The following is a 16424-nucleotide window of genomic DNA, read 5'->3' on the forward strand; positions in this document are numbered from 1 at the left end:
ATATTCATTATACGATAATAAAAATAAACAACAAAAATTTTGGTAAATTTTGTTTAATCTTCTTATTCCTCTCTATTTATCAAAAAATAAGTTTTAAATTATTTATTAGATTAGAACAATATATCGGTATTTTCTACTCTGTGTAGAAAATAATAAACTTAATTTTTTCTATATATTAAAGAGTTAGACAATCGCTCATGATAATTTATGATTTTGAGTTTCGATCAATCGATTTTATTACACTTCTTTATTATCGACTATCTATATTATAATAAATATTGACATGCAACGGTTATAATATATTATTTTATACATTGCATCTATAAGATAAATTCGTAATTCTAATTGTGGTAGATGCCTATAATATAAAATTCAAAAATTTCGGGGCATAATATTGAAAATGATTTGATATTGTAAAACATTCCGTTAAAATAAAAGTAGACTTCTGAATATTTAATTAATAAGCAGACAAGTATGATGGATAACTATAATTAATAGATTTATAACCCACGTTAGGATAAAAATTATAATTGGAATCAAGATATTCATTAAAATAAGGGTAAACAGAATTTGAAGTGAAAGTGTTCAAAGTACTTTCAGCATTTGAAGTAATTCTATCGGCCACATTGTAAACGTCTTTAACTGAGTAGACATCATCATACAGTCTGGGAGAATACAAGCCTCCTCTTGGATAAAAATAAGAGTCATTATCATTCGTGTAAGTTCGCACGTAACTGGAAGTCGGCGTATAATAGGAAGACGAATAATAAGGAGTTGAATAGTTATTGTATGTTCTATGATATGGATAATAACGATAGTCATTATAATAATAATATGGATCATACAAATTGCGAGCTTTGGGATAAGAATAATTGGTAGAAGATAAATATGAACTTACCGGTTTGTAATTAAAATCAGTGAAGCTGCTATTGAAATTATCCAAGTTAGTCTCATATAAAGATCTAGTAATAGGACTATGTCCTGTTTTATCTGAAAGAGTTTTAATGAAGTCAGTGGTAGGTGTTGACGAGCGCGATTCAGAACCTGCACTTTTAGATGAGGCTCCATAATTTGTATTAAATTCATCGATACATTTTTGACTGGTATTAATCTTTTTCGTATCAGTACGTGGAGTTGAACTGAATTTACCAGGATAATAATTATCCATTGAAAAATAATTTTCAGCTTTCTTCTCTCGAGTACTATAGTTGGGAACTTTAACAGGTGATTTGAATGATCGATCTCTTTTAATTGTGTCACGGGATTTTGGTGTCGTGCTATAATCTCGAGGTGGCTCATAATTACTTTCTATTTTTCTTTGTCTAGGCACAATATCACTGCTGGTAAGATCTTTACTTCTTCTGTTACTTGAAATATTGGTTGTTGGTGTTTCCTTTTTTTTATTCTCATATGAATCATTTGAAAACTCGCTACTTAATTTTCTTTCAATTTTTCTAATACGTATATGTTTTTCCATATCCTTACTTGCTTTGCGTTCTCTCAAAGTGGGCTGTTCGGGTTGTAGTGAAAAATCTTCATTTCCACCTGATTTTCGACTAAAAGTTTCTTTTGCTACACTGACTTCCTTTTCCTCTTTGGCAATTGGCTCTTCAATTTTTTGCAAATCTTGATTATCATCATTTTTGTCAATTGGTTCTTGTTCATCATTCGTTTTTTCTTCGATTTCTTCAAATCGAATTTGTTTATCGCGAGACTTTTCTTTACTGTGAACTCTTTCCTCTAGGGGTGGTGATTCTTCATGTATTTCCGCGGAATCTTCTAGATTTTCGTAATATTGCTGGGATGCCCTACGTACTTCTTTTTCTATCAGGGCTGTTTTATCGTCCTCAAGGTAAGTTGGATATTTATTTTCACCTTCTTCATTACTCTCAGCAACGGGTTCTTCGTTAGGCAAGATTTCTTTCTCAATTTCATCTTCAGGTTTAACATCGGATTCAAGGGTTGTATCGTTTTCGGACATTTTATATTCGTTCTAAAAAATTATACAATTTTTATTAAAATAATTTAATTGATATCCAAATTTTCAAGTGTATATATATTGAATAACAATTTATCAATTAAATAAGACTATAAATATCATTAGGTGATTCAAATAATAATAATGATTTTGAAAAAATTAAAACATTTGTTCAGAAATCAAAATTTAACATTGGCCTTGAACTCTAAAACAAATTTTATTTATAATTATTTTTTGTGATTAGCCATGATTTGTGTCCAAATTTAATATCCTCGTATTTAACTTATATTTTCATATTAGATACATGATAAAATCATATATTTGGCATTCTTATATTGCGCGTGTCATAGTTCATAAATAATATATTTGATATAAAAATAAGAAACCTTTTTTTTTATAAATTACGAAAAAGAAAATCGACCAAAAAAATCAATAATAAATATAAATATTTAGGGAAAATCACAGATAAATATTAAATGAATTAAGGCTAATGGTCCAAATTTTGTTGGAATCGAATAGCAATTTTTTATCCAAAAAAATATTGAATTTTAATAATTATCTTGCCAAACCAACTTAGTAAAATATTTAAATTGTACAATATTTTCATCAAAATTTAATTTCTAATAAGCTAAATATGTTATAAATGAAATTATTATTTATTATAATTGAACTCATATTATTTTTATTGTTATTGATTATATTTAGAAGATCGGCTGGGCGAACCACCTATTTTTTTAATAATCAAATACAGATTGTTTAATTAGTTTAAGAAAGTAGGAAATTGTTTATTTACTTAATTATAATGATATAAATGATCAGATTTTTTTTAAAAAAAATTTTTTATTGTAAGAGGGAGCGGTGCTCGAACCGGCTTAAACGGGTTTTTCTTGACATGTAAATTTCTTTACACGGGCTTAAAAATTTGCCCTAATTTAGCCACTTTCGAATTCTGGCCCGTAAAATATTTTACACAATTTTTGTAGTTTACGAAGTAAGGCGATCAAAAAATCAATTAAATATATTGGCATATTAAATATATGTATAATAAATATATCGAAAATAAATTTGTTTGCCAAATATTTGCATATAATGTCATTAATATCGTTAAAACAAAAATGATATTATATCATGTTGTTAATTGAAACATATAATGCAACTGTTTTTAATAAAAAAATTTAAAAATATATGATGACTTAACCGTCATAGGTGGAAAAACTCCCTTATGACAAATAATTTTGAGTAAGGTGAACAATTTACCCAAAATTTTATACAACTATATGTCTAAATATTAAAATTTGTGGAACCTTCCTTTAATCATATGATACAATAATTTTTAAAAAAATGCAAATTTGAGAATTTTATTAATTCAATATTGAATGTAATTTTATAATTTTTATAACAAAACATCAACTAAGCAAAATGTATAACATCAAATATGCATATTTTAGAAAGAAATTTACAGCAATATGCTATTGTCTTTACATATAAATTTGGAAAACATTACTTTCAGAGATAAAAAAAATAAATCACATTATTGATCAAAAAATAAAAAAATATTTTTTCAATTCATAATAGTTTGCCATATACAAAGTGATAAAAAATCTGGATTTCAAAAATAATTTACCTTAGTACGAAGGTGGGGTCTATTTTATCCCAGCTTGACAAATTTCAAATTTTTCAAAAACCATCAAATTAATCATCATATGGTAGATATATAAATATACATTATTACAAAATATTCAACTACTCTAAAACTCAGGTCAAAATATTTTATCGTTGTATTGCCTAGATTATAAAATTCTTTGTTCTGAAGGGTCAATTGTATTTTATATATTAATTCTATATTTAGTGAAAATAAATTTAAGAGGGGGATCAATAGAAATATATAAAGCCCGACTCGGGTAATGCCCCGTAGGAATTTTTTTAGGAGAATGTAAAATGTATTTTATAAAAAATATAGGTAAAGTTGCATTTTTTGAAGAAAAAATTTTACATAGGTTTTTATTGCTTTTATTCAAAACGAATACGAATCGAATAGTGCATTATTCTTATTCGATTAGTTTAAAGGAATCTATTAATTTACTATTCGTATTTATAATAAGATTTAATATTTGTATTCGATTCAAATAATTTCGTTTTTAAATATTGACAGAATTTTTAATTTTTTTTATTGCACATTCAGAAAATCTGATAATTATTAACATGTGATCAGTTATTAACGAAATTATGCATATTCATTTATTTTATAATTTCAAACCAATTTTTAAGGCGAAGAGTTTTTCTTATTGTTTCTCTTAATAAGACATGAGATATGATAGAAAATTAGTTCCAACCAAAAACGCCTTCCACCAACAGTTGATGTGTATTTTTCATAAAACTCATCATTTTTGATAAGTTAAATAGAAATGACAATTAAAATTTTATCAAAAATAAAATTATTCGAAGAATTGAAACGGAATAAGTTTTTAAATATATAAATTATTCAAATAATTCGTCGAATATTCAAATTATTCATTAATCAAATAATTAGAACGAATCGCATATTCTATCTTTTTTACCTTCTTAAATTTATATGAATATTTTATAAATAATAAAGCTTCCCTGCTATCCTAAAAATAAAATATACTGTGTTCTAATTGAACTGATATCCATTTTGTTTTAGCAATAAATCTATCAATTCTAAAAATAATTCAATAATGTTTTATAGGTTGTGAGAGGGATAAATTATAATGTTATTCAAATATCAAATTCTACCAACAGGGACAAATTATGCACATTCAAAATTGGATAAGCAAAATTAACTTTCATGTAAAAATTCATTTTTTTATTAAACTTTACATTCGACAAAAACATGAAAACATCAGCATTTAAAATTAATTTGAGTCATATTGTAACTTATTTTTTTTTCATTGAAACTGCAACGTACACCCTATAATTTTACAGATTTATCGATGAAGTTATTATAAACAGATTCTTATCCGCGAACCATATGAAATGAACTAATCTCTGAGGGTATGTATTTATGTAGAAATTGTTTGGTACATACCAGAAAAGCAATATTATTCTCATCGATTAGGTCCTGGGCTTGTTTCTTTTAAAAAATTTCATCTGCAACTCTTTGTGGATAATCCAATGCAGTGAAGTTTGCGAAATACCCTCAGGATACATGACAAATTATTCTGTGGGTATTAATTGATCTTGACTGAATACGAGTGGTGTTTCAGCAGGATCAACATTTTCCACAATAGTACCTGCTGTGCGTGGTCTGCCAACCATAATGTTTTCCTGCTGATCAGGTGCATCAATCTATTCAAGGCTGTGATAGACCAGTTTCTATTAGGAAATTCCTTCAAAGCCCCGTAATGTTTTTCTTGTTTAATTTTAATTGAACACAAGACATCTTTACTGAAGATCCTTTTTTTATTATCGTCTGATAGGACGTAAAGTTTAATTTTAAAAAAGTAAAAAAATGAATTTTTACAAGTTGAAAAGTTAGAATTTTGTTTGTCCAACTAATGTGCATAAATTTGGACTCTGTTTATGGTATTTTTGGAAATTTGCAGAAAACATTGATAATTTATCCCTCCCTCCATCATTAAAATTTTATTGAATTATTCCTAGAATTGAAAGAGTTATTGCTAAAATAATGGTAATAGTTCAAACACAGTGTATAATTTATAGGTTAAAATATGCAGCGTCTACATGACAAAATTTTCACTGGATGCAAACCTCCTTCAAAAACCTTTGCCTACCCCCTAAAAAATTTCGCCGCCTTCGGCGGCGGTGTCTGTCTATTATTATTTTCACCTTTTTAATTTATTGATACTCTTTTTAGTTAATTTATCTAGGATAACTTAAATTAATCCATCTCTACTACCAACTATCAATATTTTGTGAATATACAGAATTTATTTTTTAGATAATGAATTCAATTAAAACCTCCATTATATACAATGAATTAATTATTATGACATTATGAGCTTGCTGAAATATCAACCTTTTAAATTACATTTAAAAGGATAGCAGAAAGTTTTATTTGGGAAACAATGTGTACGATTGTTGTCAATATATAGATTTGGTCGATGAATTGTATTATAATAATTCTATAATAAAAGTATTAATTTTTACAGCAATAAATTTTGGATCTCAAAATTTAATAGATAAGCCCCCAAAAAATTTATCCTACCCCCATTAAAGCAGCCTATCCCCTACCCCTCTCAAAAAAATAGGATGCAAACTGTTCCTACCCCTCCCGCTCATGTAGACGCTGAAAATATGATAAATTTAAATTCTACTTTCAATCCCCTTGACTTTTGTAAAAATATTGAAATAATTTCTCTAAAAAATTTGTGTTCGATTTGATCAATATTTATATACCTAATGAAGATTTTTGACCGAAAATAGTTTTGACTCTTTGATAAAACCTTTGTACATGTCGTAATAGGTAGTGATAAGGTTATAAATATGTGGTCTTCTAGTAACCTGGAAATATTAATTTTATTGAAATCAGAAAATTGCTTGTGTTTATCTTATCTCTTTTCACATTTAATAACAAACGTTAGCTTCTTCATAGAAATTGTCTATATTATAAAATTGAGATAATTTTTCTACCATTTCATAAAACTCATTCCCTGAATTTAACATTTGATGGGAAGGCAATTAAATTACTAAAAATCCATAATTTTTTAGTATTTTCACCGAATTTTAATTCGAATGATACAATTAAAATTTCTAAATATGGAATAAAAATACTTTATTCCACATGAGAAACTAGATGATTAGATATAATTTTTCATGCGATGCCAATCTCTTTTAATTTCCTCCCTCATCAGCGAATTGCTTTGCTTGTAAAAACAATTTAATAATACTATTAGAAAATTTCAATTGTTTTTCAATTTAATTTTTAAGATATCTTTATGCCCCTTAACCTCAATAACATTAAGGTTGTTATCTTGAATTAAAAACTTATAGATAAACTAGAAACTTTCAAATAACTAAAAATCATCATAAATAATATTTGTTGCTTATAAAGAGATAATGTGAAATCTTTCCCCAGGGGTGGGTATTCTCTCACTGGACATTATCTCCTCCGAGCAATACTGCCCAGTCGAACTGAACACTCTTATAATGGCAAAATCTAAATACCTGGAGGGACCTCAAAACCAAATTTATAAATCCAGACCGTGCTTGAGAATATAATTTGAACCAATATCGGACTTAAAAATAACCGTCAGTTTTAACCCATAGCGGACCTGAAAATTAAAATAGGTGCTTCTGAAAGTTTCTATATACATTCATTATACACAATATAATTGGTCATTTTATATCAGAGACTTTTCGGTCAGGATATACGGCCAGGACTGCAGAATTTTTTTTAAAATAATCCCAGGCCGGGCAATAAAAAAATTTTCCCATAAATTCTGGCCGGCCCAGATTGAAAATTTAAATCACATGAAATAAAATTTATTTAAAAATTGTTGTATAATTGAATAATATATCACATTCATTCACTTCTCATATTTCCGGTATCATTTCAAAACTATTTAATAAAAATAAAATATATACCCTGACTGGACCGATAATTTTAATTTTTTTTTAAATCCGGGCCGGGGACAAAAATTAAAATATCCTGGCAGAGCTGAATTTTTTTTTACAAATCCAGACTAGGCCATGCAATTGGTATACCCTGTCTACGTCCATTATTTTCTTTTAAAATCACTAAAGCGTAATTTATCAAAACTGGCACTTTCCATATACCATCTCAGGTGTTCTTCCCCTGGTTATTATTTCTGAGGTTTTCCAATGATATTTTTATGGGGTCTTCTTTTCTTCACATCCTCTTTCAAAGTATTAATATTATTTATTAAACTTCAAATGTATTAACTACCTCCCTCAATTTAATTAATGCTATAATTTTATAACAGGTTTTTTCCACTAGACGATATAAAACACATATAATTTAAGATATCAACTTTATATAAATTATCATGGAAGAATAGTTATCTATTTTGCCCAGCTGTAATTTAATTTTTAAAATTCCGCAAATCAATAAGCCTAGTGCCGCCTTCTTATGACCATTCGAATATCATTATAATTGTCACATTTTATTTGGTTTATAAGTTATTCTATGAAATTACTCAAAAATACAAGAGTGGATATTTATTGAGAAAAAAAGAAAACTCGACCATTTTTATTATCTTATTATAATCACATATATAAAGGAGATATATACATCTCATCGTATTAATAAGCAATAAGTAGATTTTTTGAGTCATGGAATGAGTGTTGATGTTTGACGCTTTTTGGGTAGTAAAATCATTACAAGGGGTTTCTCTTCTCCAAATTTTAGCCAAATATTTAAATTTAATTGAAAAAAATTATAAAGTTTAATATAGTCTCTAACTCCAGGCCCGTTTGTATTCACAAATATAGTCCCCCTTTATTTGTTGTATTAATTAATTTTTTTGTGATTATAACTATGATGTAATGATATTCAGAGAATTCAAAGAGAATTAACATTTAATGAAAATCAAAATTTTATAAATCCTGTCTATTTAATATTATGATAATATTTTAAACAATATAAACGAAACATGTTTATCTGATTTATTAGTTGTTGATTTAGATGTAGTAGAAACTAGAAGTAGCTACTAGATTGTATTATTAAATTCATTCCGATTAGTTGCATTCTATATTAAGTCGTAATTATTATAATTAAATATTTTTAACACTCATTATCTTTAAATTATATTCCATGTCTTCGATAGTCACAAGATAATTCCTGCGGCGCATGAAATATCTGGGTTGATAAATTGGCTCAGCGAAATTTGGCGCATTTTATTAAACAAATTAGAATTTTTAAAATGAAATTGTAAAAACTTTGCGAAAAATTTTCTTTTTTATTCCATATCCCATAGAAAGAATTTATGTAATATTTTTATTTAAATTATGATAGTGCCCGTAACTAATTCTGGTAAATCAGGCGTATCATTAGCTCATTCGGGTACTGCAGCACCTCCTTTTAAAAAATAAGCGCCAATTAAAATGAATTGGTTATCTATTTTTCAAAAATTAGCACCCATTTAAATAAAGGCATTATTGATTTTTTTTAAAAAATTATTATAAATCTAAGACTTTTCTACTTTTCTTGTGGCGTGACAAATTATTTTATGATAAATTTTCTTATGCTTTTGCCAGTCTAGTATAATATAATAAAAACAAAGTGGCCTAAATTAAAAAAAAGTGCACTATATTATATCCTTGTCAGCGTTTACATAAGTGGCGAGAGGGTGGGGATTGGGGGGGGGGGGGTGTAAGAGCAGTTTGCTTCCAAATTTTTTGAAGATGTTAGGTGGTAGGCATCGAAAGGTGTATAGGGTAGGCATCTAGGGGTTAAATTTATTGGGGTGCTATCAATTATATTTTGGATGAAATAGAGCAAATATTTTGAATATACATTGATTCTAAACATCGATCATTCATTGCACACAATATAGTCTTAAAATAAAGTTTCCTGCTAAACATAAAATTAATTTTTTTAGTATTCTTTATATAATAATTCCCTGATTTATATATTACAATTATATTAATTTCCATAAATGTTGTTATTAATAAATAGTATTTGTCAATCATTTAATGTAGCTAAACTAGAAGCTTGATATTTAGGTCATAATAATTTTTTTTTAAAAATAAGTAATTAAAAGTTAGGGGAGGTAGGTATAGGTTTTAGAGGGGAGTTTATCTCCAGTGAATTTTCTGTCATGCAGACGCTGATCCTTGGATGCACTTGCTTAACGATAGCAACAACAATTCATTTCTTGTTTTTATTCATCTTCCCTTTTATCCTTAATAGCCACTGAAATTTATATATGTTCAAGTTGGCTATGGGCGAAAAATGATACTCTTTGGCATAAGGGATTGCGAAAAATATATTACTAATTATACTCGTCTTTTAATAACTTTATCAATTTTTAACACTATATCATACGTAAGAAAATTCAGGGCTGTGATTCCTTGCCTTGGATAGTATATAGATTTTTGATATAAATTAGAGTATACACAAAATTTTATGGCAAAATTGTCTGAAATTCACAAGGTAGATACTAATTATTCTGGTAAAATCTTGTATTTATGAAATAAAAAAAGCGCGCTATAAAGAATTTAAGTTTTAAAAATTTTCTATCGCCCTAAATTTTAAAGTTTCAATATCCTATCAAAACAATTTACAAATTACAGCCAAAATTATTCAAAATAACACAATTTTACAAATTCCTAGCCGAGTGTTAAAATGATTAAAAAATTAGAGCTGCATAAAATATCCTTATTTTGACCTCGGCAGGTCTTTGAAATATATATTATATATAATTTTTTTCTTTAGCCAGACCTTAATTATTATTTTTATCAGTGCAAATCCAAAACCCGGCTGAAATGTTTGGGGCCACGACCGCGGGCTGTTCTACCGAGGGATAGGGAGAGGGATCGGCAGAATTCGTGGGACCGGGATTTTCAGGTAGGTTGACGTTGGGACCGGTTTTCATCTTAGTCATCCTCCAGGATCAGACCTAAGAAGGATATAATTTTAAAAATCTGGGGCTGGTTTAAAAAAATCAATCATTTGAGTCAGTCCGCGCTTAGAAAAATTGAAAAAAAAATTTATAATTATTTAAGAAGTTGGGAAATGTTGAGCAATCATATAACGAAGTGTTTATTATTCATTTACTGCTCATAATTTCAATTTCCCGTTAAAACAATTTTCGAAATGCAGGCAAAATGATTGAAAATAACTAAATTATGAAAATCCCTGCTCTGGCTAAAAGATAAAAGTCTCCCTCGGGCCAAAAAATTTCGGGCTGAGGTTGAAAATAATATAAAAAATTGTAACCCTATTTTTTAAAAAATTAACACTCTTTTATTAAAAAAAGTCTCATGTACTAACCCTCACACACATGGGAAATCCAGGAGTTAGCTAAAAAGTTTCTGTGAAATACATTTATATGATTTATATTACTCTTATTCCATACAGGCCTTAGTTTGATCAGGGATCATTAAAATTAAATAGCTACCTTAGGGCTGTAGCAACCAAAAGTTTCTATTTGATTTACTACATTTATCTGATTGATCAAGTTTCGAGAAAATAAAACAAAGCATTTATATTAATTAATATAAAATCAAGAATATATACTTCAGGGCTCAAAAAAAAATTTTTTTTCAAAATTTGTCAAGATTTTTGTTTAATACTTTGAATAAAATGCGTCGAATTTTTTCTGCGCCAAATTGTCTTTATACCTTTCGATATTATATAATAATAAATAACTTTGAAAATGTTTTTATATCATGCTGATATTTACCTAGAGTAAAATTTTATGTTGATATATTATTTTTTTACTTCGTTACTTTCGTCATCAATGCTTATTTCACTTTCGTTCTCATCTTTCTCGTTTGTTTCAGTGTTTAATTTTATTTCATAAATATCATTTATTTTGTTAGAATCTTCTGTTTGATCGGCATTTTTTTCTTCCATGCGATTATTTTCATTGAAATCAGTTTCTTCTAAATTTTTGTCTGATTTCTTAATTAAATTTTCCATGTGTTCTCTAGTTGTGTTATCAAGATAGTCTTTGGTTTCAGACTCATGACCAAAGCTATTAGGTTCAGATTCATGTTCAGAACTTTTATTATCATCAATAAATTCAGACTCATGATAAAAACTTTTATCATCAATAGTTTCAGATACATGATCAGAATTTTTGTTATCATCAGTAATTTGAGAACCAAGATGATTAGGACTTTTATTATCACCAATCATATTAACAATATTTTTTGAATCATCTGTAACAACTTCTTCATATACATTATTTATATTTTTTGTGTCATTTTTTATGTTTTCATCTCTACTAATTTCCAAATTTGTTTGATCAATTGTATCAAGGTCAATTGTAAATTTTTCTTGTGTAATAGATTCATTACTCATTATTTTATCATCGAGATTCGTATCCATATTATGCTCAGAAATGATTGATATATCATTTTCCTGTAGGACATCGGTTTCATATTTATCGTTGATTTCTTCGGATGCAGATTCTTCTCTTTTCAAGTCATTTTTTATTTCTTCAACATTCCATTGTTCATCTTGGTGATTCAATTCTTTCAATTCCTGATTAATTTTTACTTCTAGTAGTTTGTCAATATCTTTTGTGTCATGATTTTTATCAGACTTACCTGAATCATGTACATATTTATTTATATTACCCAAATGGATATCTTCTTCATTATTTTCTTTATTTTCAACGTTTTCATCAATAATGTTTCTTACGGCTGTATCTTGCATTCCTTCAGGAAAATACCCACTTGTAGTTATATCAATAGTTTTATCGGGTTCAGTAGTTTCTATCATGATAAAATGTGTTTAGATAAATTTGTTAGTTATAGTTTCTAGTTTATATATATAAATAAATAAATTTTCATGATTTTCATCAGTATTTAATATTTTATTTGGCAATTCCTATAATTTCAACCACATGTGCATTAAACTTTCTTTTTATTAATTTAATTTTTAATTAATAAAATATGAGTAATCTCTGGTTATAAATCAAAAATATATAACATAGCCAATATACTGCTGTTATTAAAAATTTATGGTGATTTATCTATGGAAATAAAAAATTATTATCCAAAATGCAAAAAGAAGAGATGAGAGATTCTGCGAAAATTTCAGACATTTATGATATCAAATAAATCAACCTTTACAAAATATTTGTTATGAGATAGATGAAATGATGGATGGACTGTTTTTCTGAATATACAAAATATAATATAATCTTTAAAAAAAGAAAATTGACTATTATTGTAGAATTTTATATTAAAAAAATTTCCACGAACTGATTAAGCCAAGTCTCCAATCAGTTTCTTTAAAATACTATTTGCATATGAGTTTGCTCTGTATTCCTTTCCAATTGTACTTTATTTAAATTATACATTTTATAATTCATATAAAAATACCCAAAAATTTGAATATAAAATTATTATTTACCTTGTATATATTTTATCTTAGATAATTTTTTCCATTTATAGTGTCAGTAACAGAGGCGTTTGAAACCTATATTTACTATTTGTATAAGTATAATAAATGATATCAATTTTTGTATCTTTCCTTATAAAGTGATATGATTTTATTTAGTTTCAGTGATTTTAAAAAAATTCTTCCTTGTAATATGGATGCCGTTGCTGTATCAGAAGCTTCAGGGCTGGGTTTTTTTATATTATTCATATTATATACGATAGCGGAATCGATAATATTATTCTCTCTAATTGATAGTATCTTTATCGGTTATCTTTAGTTAAACTAAAATAACAAAATAATATAAATATGTTTAAACAGAAATTCTAAAAAAATATGTCTGATTTAAACTAAATTTTTGAATACATCAATAAGATTAACTAAATTGAATAAGTTTCTGCTAGACATTCCCATCTATAGGTTACCTATCGCCTTTAGGACAAAAATTTATTTACCCCCTCTAACGATCCAAAAAATACGTACATTCTTTATTAAAATTAAATACATAACCATTAAAAAATAACAATTTTCGTGTTTTTTTTTGTTTCAAAGTCTTAAAAAATTTCCTAAAATTAGGCAGAAATTTCTAGTGTTTGTGAAATAACTAGTTGCAAATAGGTTCCTATAGCTTAAACCCAATGGCTTAAGGGTGGCACAAAAAGTAGAACACATCTCTAAACTCTGTTTGCTCCTATCGCAAGAACAACTTTGAATCTCTATCGCACTAAGTCTAGGCTTAATCCTACACAGTGACACCATCTAATTGCGTTGACTCTGGTAAAATAATTGTCAATAAAGACTACCACCCACAACATTGCAAATATTCTCGGGTATGATAACACCGCCACAATGCTATGAACAACATAATATTACAAACTTTCAAAAGAGCTATTAGACCATCCACTCTCAAATCAATAAGTTTTCGCAACGAAAGATTAAAAAACAAATACTCCGACCTTTAAAATACAATTTTCTCACATCTAGTTACCAAGAACTTGGGAATCTTTGACAACGTGGTTTTCCAATAAAAAAATAACTTTAAACACAGGAAATCTAAATAAGGTCAGATATAAATAGTATTTAAATGATAAGGTGAACCAATTTTAACTATAATATTTATTATGATTTTAACTTTAGTCCACTTATAGATTTTATTAAAATATTTTTGGTTTTTTATTTTTTTTATAAAAAATGTTTTATTCTAAAAATTTTAAATTATGTCGTTATTTTACAAAATTATTAACTCAGTAATTTTTCTTAAATTCTGGTTGGTAATATATTATATGTATTTTGGGGAGAAAGGGGGTGAATTTTTATTAGCTTAAAATGATATTTACGAAAGTAGACGAATTTTCTAAGGTGGGATTTTCCCTGTCACCTATCTATGCCTATGGTCATTTTGATTTTATTTTAAAACATTTATTTTTCTCCAAAGTGGTTTTAAAAAAAAATGATGTTAAAAAGCTATGTTAAATTTCTTATGAACCCAAGCACTCGGACCCTTTTTTGTCGAAGGGTTACATTCCTGGTGTAATTTATCTGAATTTCCTTAATATAAGAACCTGTTAGCCATTCCATCGCACAATCGAAATAGTGAATTAAGAAAAAATTAGTCAAAACTAAGAATCACGGCTGTTTAAAATATTTAAATTTAGTAAAAATTTTTATACTTTTATAATGAGAAGGTGGATGCGTTATAGGGTATCCCTAATGGGGGTTTTAGTATCATGATCTCACCCTAAAAATTTTAAATCGTTTGGAAACTTTGAAATACTTAACAATAACAACGACAACCGGCTATATCTTATAGTATTTTATGCTAATTTATATAGTTATAATTGAGAGTAAAGGGCATTTTTGTTATATTTAAGGTAACTTGTAATATTGTTGCCAGCTGACCAAGATCGAAAGAGTGGGTTGATTCGGTTTTAAAGTAAAACAAAATTTTTGTTGTATACATATTACATAAGAGAAATTTTGACAAGGCAATGTACTAAAAACTATACAGATACATGAGTTTAAAGATTTCTATACTTTTATATGTAATTTTAAAAAATGGAAGATTGAAAGTAGGTAATGAGTATTAGGCAGAAATATGGAAATAAGATCAGGAATTTAAGACAGTAATATTTGGTATATTATCTTAAGTCTAGATGTATATGGTACATCCAATTTTGATCATTATTTGGTATGCCTTAAAATTCATTGAATGGTAAATTCATTGAATGGTGTTATAGGTATTCCGTCATAGGAAGCTACTCGTGATCAGCAGGACAGAAAGGATTTCTAAATATTTAAAATTTATAAAAATATATATATAAGTGGACTTTTGTAATAGAGTAGGTGTTTTATTATTATGCATATTGGGTTTTTAAAGGGATGGACATGTGTGGGATCATTTATTAATAATTAATGTTAATATATGGTATTCGTAATTTAGTTTCAATTAAGGTATATGTTATTAAGGGATCCATTGAGGGTGAGGTAATGTGGTTTATTTTGAAGTAATTAACCATTTTGATGAAATAAGGGAATTGAATTATGATGAAGTTAGAATAATATTCAATGTTAGAGGTGGATAGTTATTTTGATTTAGTGTCTGCAGAATAATATCCAATGTTAGAGGTGGATAGTTATTTTGATTTAGTGTCTGCATTTGATATATATATAAATGGGTTAGGAATTTATATGATATATTAGATGTGTAATATTTTTTTTCCCAAATTATGAAATCTTTATATTTAATATATTTTTTTTTTGTTAAATTATAAAATTTTATAAAAAGTTATATTTGCAATTATTATATTATTTTTATGGTATGCAATGATTGAAGGGAAATATTTTTACAGATAAGGTCAGCCCGTGTTGATGGGTATGCCTTGAGGTGAGAATATTGTTTAGTTTGCATACTGGAGAAAGTTTTTTTTTTGGTGTAAATTTTTTTTGTAAATTTATGCTGCATAATACATTTTTTTTATTTTTGTAATAATTTTATAGCACATCACATTTTACTATTTAATTATGAACATATTTTTTAAAGAAAAGACTCAAATTATTTTATATTGTGAAGGTATATTAAAAATTCTTTACATATGTACCATATAGCCCATTATATTCTCAATTGTTGTTATTTTGCATTCTACATTTTTGTGAATTTGTGCTAACTGTGATGACAGAGTTAGGTAGAAATGGTATATTTTTCTTAGGATACTGAGTAATTCCTAGATGGGAAATATTGTATTTTCTACGTATTATATTTGTTCCTTCATATAAAATATTAAATGTATTTGTATATGGATATATTGTAATTTTAGGTAGAATCTTTGTTTGGCAGAGTTTCGCAATTATTTGTAATACCTAAGGATGGATTTTTCTATTCATTTTAGGAAA

General features: G+C 27.0%; 1 protein-coding gene across 1 annotated transcript; it reads right to left on the reverse strand.

Moving 5' to 3' along the window:
* Nucleotides 1-232: 232 nt before the first annotated feature.
* Nucleotides 233-12435, reverse strand: LOC135924671 (myb-like protein X). The gene is made up of 2 exons (XM_065459766.1): nt 11364-12435; nt 233-1993 (listed from the first exon to the last, which is right to left on the reverse strand). Exons 1-2 carry the CDS (start codon nt 12369-12371, stop codon nt 458-460), a joined length of 2544 nt encoding a protein of 847 aa, XP_065315838.1. The 5' UTR covers nt 12372-12435; the 3' UTR covers nt 233-457.
* Between the last annotated feature and the right edge of the window lie 3989 nt (nt 12436-16424).

Source organism: Gordionus sp. m RMFG-2023, chromosome 2, assembly GCF_954871325.1.
Source record: "Gordionus sp. m RMFG-2023 chromosome 2, tfGorSpeb1-WG-v2, whole genome shotgun sequence".
NCBI lineage: Eukaryota > Metazoa > Nematomorpha > Gordioida > Chordodea > Parachordodidae > Gordionus > Gordionus sp. m RMFG-2023.

What these genes read in the sequence shown, in the direction of transcription:
- LOC135924671 (XM_065459766.1), bottom strand. Translation starts at nt 12,371, where the DNA reads ATGATAGAAACTACTGAACCCGATAAAACTATTGATATAACTACAAGT. An exon ending in TTGATGACGAAAGTAACGAA is followed by an intron (nt 1,994 to 11,363) that starts GTAAAAAAATAA and finishes ATAATTTTTTAG; the next exon opens with AACGAATATAAAATGTCCGA.